The 9,936-nt window shown below is 33.5% G+C and overlaps 1 protein-coding gene and 1 pseudogene across 1 annotated transcript; both read left to right on the top strand.

Moving 5' to 3' along the window:
• Positions 1 to 6: 6 nt before the first annotated feature.
• On the top strand, positions 7 to 9,081 carry LOC111892452 (uncharacterized). Its single transcript, XM_052764337.1, has 7 exons — positions 7 to 109; positions 402 to 559; positions 630 to 702; positions 842 to 1,036; positions 1,279 to 1,347; positions 6,469 to 6,493; positions 8,192 to 9,081. The coding sequence occupies exons 2-7, from the start codon at positions 453 to 455 to the stop codon at positions 8,878 to 8,880; spliced, it is 1,158 nt and encodes a 385-aa protein (XP_052620297.1). The 5' UTR covers positions 7 to 109; positions 402 to 452; the 3' UTR covers positions 8,881 to 9,081.
• LOC111892453 (methylthioribose-1-phosphate isomerase-like) lies at positions 1,383 to 4,453 on the top strand (annotated as a pseudogene).
• Positions 9,082 to 9,936: the final 855 nt, after the last annotated feature.

Raw genomic sequence — 9,936 nt, 5'->3', positions numbered from 1 at the left:
CACTGCTACAAAATGGTTATGTGACAGTCCTATCCATTCCGATGTAGAAGCCAAGCTGCGAGACCTTTTGGTTGAATTAGGGAATGCTGATAAAATACTTGGAATCCAGGTGCATACCTCTCCCTCCTCCAATATAATTCGTTTAGCATATTGCTTTTACTTAGTTCTGGTGTGCGTTAGAGCAGTCTTTCATCAATGCAATAGACCTTATTGCTCTCCATATCTTCATCATTGTGAATATATCTAGGAAGCTTGTCCCTTTAAGAGTTTATAACAGTGAAATGAACTTTCAGCTTGAATTAATTAGTGTTTGTTTTACCTCCCAACTGTAGCACAAACGCACTTGAATTATATGCTTTGTGATTGTATTTTACAAAAACTTTGATTATTATGTTTGTTAGGTTTGTGCCTACAAAGATGGGGAAGTGATCATTGACACTGCAGCTGGAGTCATGGGAAAAGATGACCCTCGTCCAGTTCAGCCTGATACCTTGTTTCCCGTTTTCTCTACAACTAAGGGTGTCACGGCAGGAATGATACACTGGCTGGTCGATAAAGGGTATTTTCGTCAATTTGATATTTTTAACACCCATAAAAGGAAATAATAATATGATAGTTTTTAATCACAGGAAACTGAAGCTTGACGAAAATGTTGCCAACATTTGGCCTGAGTTTGGTACTAATGGAAAAGATCAGATAAAGGTTCTCCTGATCATCCCAACTCTTTTTTTCCCCTTATTCTTAATGTTATTTATATAATCTGATTCCACTTGAACAAACATTAGTAGGGAGTAGGGACAATTTCTTTATTTTTGTATATATTTTTTTATAATGTATGCAGGTTAATCATATACTTAATCATACATCTGGTTTGCACAATGCTCTTGCTGGCATTTCTGAAAACGATCCAGGGTTATTTTGTGATTGGGATGAGTGTTTAAAACGTATTGCAATGGTGACACCAGAGACTGAACCTGGTTGTCAACAATTATATCATTATTTTTCGTATGGATGGCTATGTGGTGGGATCATTGAGGTAACATTTACATGCATCTTCTATTTTAGGACTCTTTTTAATGATATATGAGGAGGATATTCACCTCTTTTACTTTGACAAGAAACTAGACTGAGTCTGTTGTGTCCCAGTTTGTTTGGCATTTTGTGTGGTGTTATTTGTTCGACATTACATGAAGGATTTTCTTTTTTTATTTTTTTTTTTATTTTTTTTTTTTTTTGTTGTGATTATTATCATTGATATATATGTTATTGAATGTGCAGCGTGTATCTGGGAAAAAGTTTCAGGATGTTCTTGAGGAGGCTTTTGTGCGCCCACTGAATGTGGAGGGCACTACTGGAAAAAGGTTAATACAATACACCATAATATAATACGGATATAATAAAACCCGTACTAGAAAGGGATGTATGTTTCTAATTAAAGGCGTATTATATATACACTTAAATCAGGGGAGACTTGTCTACAGTAGCTCTTCCATTCACCTTCCGCCATCTGCTGATTCTTCGACCCTTCCGAGTGTCTCCCACCGCGGTCGACTTCCAATCAAAGACGACCGTTTTTCCCCATCACCATCTATCTTCCAAATTACTAGATTAACCTCACCATCTTTATTCTTTACAGTTTAGAGCCAAAACCCTGTCACCACCACCGCCCTATACGTTGCTGCTCTCCGATTATAGGATATCTTGCCAACTGCGAAGCCTCCACAAACGCAACCCCGACTCCATTATCGTCTACTTCTTCCCAACACCCATTCTTTGGTTAAGCCCTAAATACATTCCACCGCTTATTGCTTCGTCTTCCTCCTTAATCAAATTGAGAGCCGCTAGTGTCGTAGAAAGACAATCCTACACCGCCTGTGTCATCAAACTCAGAGCCGCTGGTGTCGTAGAAAGAGAATCCACCACCTCCAGGTCGCCACCTTTAAAGGCTTCCGGTTCGTCTTCGTCGCCAATTCAGAATCGTGTTCTTAGGTCACTCGAAAAGCACTCATGGTCGATGAAATCAAAATGTGAAATCATGTTCTTAAGTCACTGGAAAAGCACTCATGCTCGATGAAATCATCAATTACGTTCAGTCACTACAAGGTCAAGTTGAGGTAAGTCGATAATTTCAAATTCTTGTAGATAAATCCACCGATTACCATCTAGATGATTGTAGTTCTTCTTATAGATATTTGAGAACATTTTTTTCACCTTTCTACTCCGAATATCATTCGCCTTAAGCTGCCTCCGACTCCGTCGATCACCTCACTCACGACTCACGTCCCTCCAGCAAGTTTCGTCTTCGTCTACATGTGTTCCGCGACTCAATCCAACTTATTTGTATCCAACCTTTAATTTCGTTAAGATTGGTTTACTTTTTTGCTGAATTGCAGTTGCTTCCAATTTCCATCAATGGCATCTCAAGCCGACTCATCTATGCAAGCCATCTGTTATCACCGTGGCTCACTTCAGCTACTTGATCAGGTCCCCTTTCTCCTTCATATTCACTTCATTTCATTTAATTGTAACTGTTGTTTTGAGCAGAGAAAACTTCCTCTTGATACAATCTATTTGGAGATTCGAGATGCTGCTGAAGTGTAGTGTTTCCTCAGAACTTTTTCCTGATTTGTTCTATTGTTTCACAGTCGTCCAACAGCTGTGAATCTTTCAGATGTTGCAACTAAACTTAAAAAGATTGTAACAAACTCTGTTGCAACTGCTACAGATGCTAACCAAGTGTTCCTTGTAATTCCTCTCTCTCTCCTTGTAATTCATATCATGTATTCATGTTTGATTTAGTTACTTTCTGTTCTTTGCTTTTTCAGGCTTACATTGAAGCTGCTGAAGTAATGCTGGAAGATGATGTTGCCTCCAATAAAGCAATCAGGTCATATGGATCTTCTTTCATTCAAATTTAACAAAAGGAATCTAAGAAATTTTCTGTTTTGACACATTATAATACTGGTAGGCTAGTCATCTCCCTCTTTACATGACAAACTCTAGATCTTGAGCTACATGTTCTTATGATTTGTACTTTATTGTTTCATTTCAATAGTCTTGCAACATTTGGATTTGGAACAGCTCTTGGAGTAATCCGTGCACTACATGTTGATGAAGTACTAGAAAGAGCTTATTGTACAGAAACCCGTCCATTTAACCAAGTAAACAATCTTCATTATTACATGGAAATATGGAATAGTTCTTTAGTTGTGTGTGCACCCTAGGTGTTCGATGAAATGTCTGACTCGATCAATACTGTTTTTGTTCATTTGTGAAAGTGTAGGGATCAAGATTGACAGCTTATGAATTAGTTCATGACAAAATACCCGCGACTCTTATAGCAAATTCTGCAGCTGCTGCTTTAATGAAAACTAGATCTATCCATTATGTCATTGTTGGAGCTTATCGTGTTACTGCTAATGGTATGTTATTACTATTTTATCCGCAAATCTTTTGTTACTTTTAATCTAAAAAAATTAAATTTGATTTTAGGTGACACTGCGAACAAGATTGGAACATATAGCCTAGCGTTATCTGCTAAACATCATGGTGTTCAATTTTACGTTGCGGCCCCCTTGACTTCAGTTGACTTGTCATTATCTTCCGGGAATGAAATTGTTATAGAAGAAAGATTGCCAAAGGAGTTACTTAACACATGTGGTGGTATGGGAGAACAAGTTGCAACTTCTGAGATTTGTATTTGGAATCCAGCTTTTGATGTTACACCAACTAATTTAATATCTGGTATCATAACTGAAAAGGTATTCTTCAATCTTCAATACAAAAGGCATTAATTTATGTTATGGGTATATTATATATATGATTATATTCTAATGGATGTGGGAATGATTTTTTTGACATTAAAGGTTTTGTACACAAGAGTATGAGCAACTAATGTCTAAGGATACGCTAGGGTTTTTAGATTACTATTGTTATGAGTTTGCAATGTATTGAATAAATCATAGAAAGCTCTAAATAATAGGCTTCTCTGTTAGAGGTGTGTGACAACATTTTTCCATTAAAAACTATAAATTTGGTCAAAATAAAAGATAGTTAGGATGTGCTTTTTGTTGGTAGTAGTGAATGGATCATGGATGGGTGAGTTCTTTATACGTATATAGGGTAGTTTTAAATTAGTTTGTAAGAATAGGGATTTTTAAGAAATTAGGTCCAATGAACACAAAATTAGTTTTTAAAATGTTAGGGTTTAATGTTGTTTGTTTTACCTTCAATGAAATCAGGTTTTTGTTCTTCCCTAGGATCATGATTTTGGTGAAGTGACCGAATTTCAGCAAAGCTTTCTTAGTTCAATTTGCTATGAATTTTATGGATATACTCTCTATGTCCGATAAGTAAATAAGGAACATGTTTCTAAACATTATTTCATTACTTCTATTCAGACAAGTTCATTTACGTGTTACATGCTTCTTGTTTCATTCTGAATTTTGTGAATTTTTACAGCCAAACCTCTATTTTGGAAGAGGCATACATGAGGACATATTTTCTCATTTCAAATAAGGATATAAAGTTTATTTATGATTTGATAATGTGAAAATGCATGTTAGCAGCTATGAGTTCTTTCCAGACAGTAATATCTAAAAACTTATATACATACTTTGCTTAATTTTGATTTTTATTAGATTAAGATCTGATTACGTATTTATTTGAACATTTTGTAGTAACCTATAATATTGGCATTGTTATTTCTATCTGGGATCCAATTGTCATGGTGAGTGTTCTTTAAAATAATTACTTTTTTTGCCTTTATGAGGCCAGTTAAACATGTGTAACGTAATTTTATGTACTCTTTTGAGTTTCATTTGAATTACATCTATTTGTAGTTACTTGTGAGAGAAGATGCTTTGGCTGAGTTTAAAACAAACTTGTTGCAACAGAACTTGAAAATAATTCAATCTCTTCTTCTTTTACAATTACCAGGTATGATAATTGTATATATTTTATATTATTTTATAACAATAAAAAATTTCAAAACCATGTTTCTTATTGTTTTATTGCATAAAAAAGGTGTTCAAGAGAAGTTAAAGAAACAAATTAAAGAAGTGGAACTTGCACAATCGAAAGAGGTGTCATTACACTGGCCTGGCATGGCAGAGGTGTGTGTTATAACAATACAAAAAATCATCTTTTTTCTTTATATCTTTTTAAATCTTCTATTTAAGTTCTCTTAACATATAGTAATATAATATACGTTACTAACTTTTTTTTTTCTTTTTACATTTTGGTTCTAAGAGTGTTAAAGTTATTGGTGGAATCTATGTGGCCTTCAGCCACTTGGGTGAGGTTAGTACGCATATATCTTTAGTTTACCAAATTTTAAAATAGAAATATGACATCATCATTATGTGTTGTTTAATCCTTAGATAAGGACACTTGGCATGCTACATTCGAGATTTAAATGGGTTACTTCAGCTTTTTGTGAACACCTTGTGCCAATGCAAAAAGAGGAGCCTAAAAGATATCATGGAGATTATCACACAAGATGTTATGAATGATGATCACAAGTAAGTCTTATTTTGGATTGACCTTTCAATATTTGTTGTCTTTTTGTGTCCTTTTCTAGGATACTTGAAAGAGCTCACGCTCATCATCCTTATAATGGAAGGAAAATGTATTTTTTGCCCTCTAGCGCACACACACATATGATTTTGTTCTTATTATTCCCTTTTCTAATTTTCTATATGTGCCCCTAGGTGGTGAGGCTTTGCTTGCTTTTGACTGTCAAGGAATCTGCCATTAATGTGCCTAGAAATTTCAAGTATCACCTTATATATGAGAATGTCAAATCCTCCAACTGTCGGTAACATGGTCTCATATAGGTTAGTAATTTTCCAACTATTCACTTATTTCATTCATCATTGTCCTTAAGATTAGATTTTGTTGGTTGTGTAAACAGGAACTTCAGTGTTTTGACTCCATATGTTCTCTATTCATAAGAAGGAAAATGAAGATGAAATTTCAATTATATTTTAGCTCCAGAAGATAGAAGATATATCCAGGTGTCTGTTGATATTACTTTTGACTGTTGTCCCTTTATTTAGAATCAAAGAACGTGAAGTTTGTAACTGGATGTTGAATAGGGCTGGAATGCAATTAAGAATGGCCACTAGGAAGGAGTCTGGGTTTGGTATCTTGACATCTAGTACGGTTGTATGAGTAATCTAGTATGGTTGTATGAGGAGATCGTATGGTGTATTAGATGGGTGTGTGTTTGAGAGGATTCATATCAAGTACGGTTGTTTATGGATGTATTAGATGTGTATATATGCCGTATTAGATGATTGTATGTGATGGCTGTAAAAAGTAGATAGGATACATATAGTACGGCTAAATAGCCGTACTCTATTAGGCATGTAATCTAATACACCCCTCTACTAATACGCCCTCTATGTACGTACTATATTCATAATTTCAACCGTACTCTATTAACCTTTTTCTAGTAGTGAGGGCGAACTTTATATAGGGATTCCTCATGGTGAGATTCACAAAAAACTATTTTTTTACAGATTAAAGATTAAACGTTATACAGTTTTTGACCATTTTAAAACTCATTTTCCTCGGTACCAATATTAAAATATTGAAATGGACATCGTGCTTTCACCCTTTTATTAATTTAGCTACTCAACTACTTTTTTTTTATGTTTTTTAAGGGGTATCACTGGTTTTTGGAAACAAACTTTTCAAGATGGATAGCCAATTCATGTTTTGTATATAATTACCTTCTATAATCTCAAGCTGGATATGTGAGCACACTTTTAAATATTACACTTTTGGCTGCTTTTATATATTTATAACAATTTGGTTCGAATTTAAAATTTTAGTACGAATTCGCTTCAAATTTAGTTTTTTCTTTTAAAATTTATTTTTCTACAACTTTTTTGGACTTTTTTATAACAATTTATCGGATTTTTTTCTTTAATGTTTTTTCGAACTTATAAAAAAATTCTTTTGGAATATTTTCTTAACTTTTTTTTTTCCAACTTTTGCATTGACAGCATTGTCTTTTATATATATATATATATATATATATATATATATATATATATATATATATATATATTATAGCAAACCAAACTTTTTTTTTATTATTTCCTGTGATTAAAATTTTGTTATTTCATCAAATCTAAGTGCCGCACAATTAGCGAGAAAATTTGGTTTGCTAATGTATATAAGGCAATGCAAAAGTTAGGAAAGAAGGTTAAGAAAATGTTGTAAAAGATATTCATGCGAAAACATAAATATCTTGCGAAAATACGAAAACAGATTTTATCTTATAAAAATCAAACACATGTACTATAAAAAAATAAATTTAATAGCAATAAATTAAAGATAGTAAGTTTACATTGGATTGTGTCATGATAATATAGATTAAAAGACGGTTTTAATATTTTTTTTTTCACGTCTGTAATCATTTTTTTAAATTCATGTTTTTATAATAAAAATGTTAAAAATCATACTTTGCTAATATGAAACAATTTCTCATCTATCATCGATTATTATAATGTATTTCAAAGTTTGGATGAATTATTTTCCAAAATATAATGTTGGGGTGACACAATATCATAAGTTTTTCTTGTTTTCGCGTTTTCGCAAATTATTTGTATTTTCACATTAATCTTCCCCTATATATATATATATATATATATATATATATATATATATATATATATATATATATATATATATATATATATATATATATATATATATATATATATATATATAAACCATTATAAAAAAGTATTAAAATTATATATAAAAAATATCAATTTTGGGTAAAATTCATAACAAAATTTGTAATAAAGTTTAAAATTTTAGCCAAAAGTTTCAAATTTTAAAGAAGGGTGATCAATTCAACATGAGATAGCACGTAACCACAAGCATATCGAGAACATGAGTTCGTTACCGTTTTAAAATATAAAGTTGATTATTTGGCAACATTAAGACATTCTTAAAATTAGTTTCCACAAAACAATGATATATTTTTTTTAATAGTTATGTGCAAAAATCTATAAAATGGTGAAACTACGTTGTGTTTTTTTATATTGTCCTGACATGTACATGTTAAAATGGATTTTAAACAATAAGAAAGGTATATAATGAATTTAATCACTATAGAAAATACTATGTTTGTTAATTCATCACCAATTTGGTTTTTATGCTAATAATCTAGGTGTGGAATCTCGTCTGGCAACTCTTACATTCGATACAAATGAATTCAATACGTTTGCCTCTCTACTGGCAAACACCGAGTTTAGAACTATATCCGCCACACCTTCCTCACTCACCGCGGAATTAATTGAAGGTCTTATTCTCTTATCTAACACCCTTGATGTCCGCCGTGCAATACTACCCGCCGCCAATGGCCATTTCTCAGCCCGTGCATTGGCCCGCTATTATGCTGCGCTCATGGACGGTGGCACCACCCCTACCTGCCACTCCTCCTCCTCTCTCCCACCACTCGGAAGCCACCCTCACCACCCCACATCGCCATCCAATAACCAAAAATACGAAACCAACAATGCAAGTGATGAAATCAAAACTAAAATCTTTAACACACCAAAATCAAAACTTCATGATGCGTTCTTGGGTAATGGAGATTATAAGGATTTAATCTTGCCAAATGCAAAATTTGGGCTTGGGTTCAGGAGGGTTAAGACGACCGACGGTTCGGTGATTGGATTTGGTCATGAAGGCTTAGGTGGTTCGACGGGATATTGTGACATAAACAACGAGTTTTCTATTGTTGTGACTGTAAACAAGATGTATTTCATGAATTTACCCACCTCGGAGATTATTCGATTTGTTTGCTCCGAACTTGATCTTCCTGTACCTGAAGATCATGCAAGATCTTTGAAGTGATCGAGAAATCGGTGATCAATTAAAGGGGGTTTGATTAAAACATGCTCATACTTACATAAATAGTACTTTAAGGAAACTTTATTGTACTTGTATTTTTATAGAACATTTGACTTGAAAAAGTTGAAGGAAGTTTACATTTATTTTGTAAAGCGACCTTCTATTCACTCATTTCTTTATTAATGATATTATTGTTATGATAAATATGATTGCAATGCGGAAAAACTTAATGCTCCTGATAAAAAACGTTTCCAATAGAGTAGGTTGGTAAGGAGTAGGTCTCTCGTATAAGAGGTCAGAGGTCATGGGTTCAAGTCACAGTAGATACATAAATGGTTATTTAGGAGTAAGTTAGTTAGTTTGCCTTTTCAAAAAAATAGATAATCTACAATAAACGTTGTTATCATTGTTTATTACAAAGTCATAATTCATATTTTATGTCGGTCATCATCCCAACGGATGATATTGTCTAGGTTAGAAATCGTGTTTGTTGTATTGTAATTTACTTTCATTTATCGTCGATGGACAACGACTTGTCTCTTTCTTATATTGATTGTGAAGGATGGATTTTATTGTTGTGATTTCAAGTTTATAAAATAAAACTTTAGAATTGCCTTTTAATTTGAATTTCGCAAATTAAGAAAGCTTACAAAATTAAAGGAGAAATCAAAAATATTAAGAGGGTGTTTGATGCATCTTCTGACTGGGTCTAATGCTTGGACTCGGTCAGAAATCTCTAGTCCGCGTGTTTGTTTTTCTGTTGCAACTTTGGACTCGGTCCAAAATGTTGATTCAATACCCATTTTTGTGCTAATTCGGTCCAAAGAAAAAACATGGTTGACTGGGGCGGAATGAAGAAAAAAACACGCTTTGTCCTCTACCAGCTACATTCCTTCACTTCTCCTTGACGACACATGTTTAACCCCGTAAGGTCTGAAATCGACTATAGCATCTGGTTCTTGGTACGTATCCTCTTGTTGTATACCTTGCATTTTGGCCTTGGACTCGGCGAGTTGAAGGTCCAACTCGCCGAGTAGAAGCAAGAAGAGACACGGGACT

This window comes from Lactuca sativa, chromosome 5 (genome assembly GCF_002870075.4).
Source record: "Lactuca sativa cultivar Salinas chromosome 5, Lsat_Salinas_v11, whole genome shotgun sequence".
Lineage (NCBI taxonomy): Eukaryota > Viridiplantae > Streptophyta > Magnoliopsida > Asterales > Asteraceae > Lactuca > Lactuca sativa.
Note: the sequence above shows the minus strand (reverse complement) of the source record. Positions and strands in the feature narration are given on the sequence as shown.

Bases quoted from the DNA above. Each gene is read 5' to 3' on its own strand.
- LOC111892452 (XM_052764337.1), top strand. From the start codon at position 453: ATGGGAAAAGATGACCCTCGTCCAGTTCAGCCTGATACCTTGTTTCCC. The intron at 703-841 runs GTTCTCCTGATC...TAATGTATGCAG, and splicing joins ATGGAAAAGATCAGATAAAG to GTTAATCATATACTTAATCA. The intron at 1,037-1,278 runs GTAACATTTACA...TTGAATGTGCAG, and splicing joins TATGTGGTGGGATCATTGAG to CGTGTATCTGGGAAAAAGTT.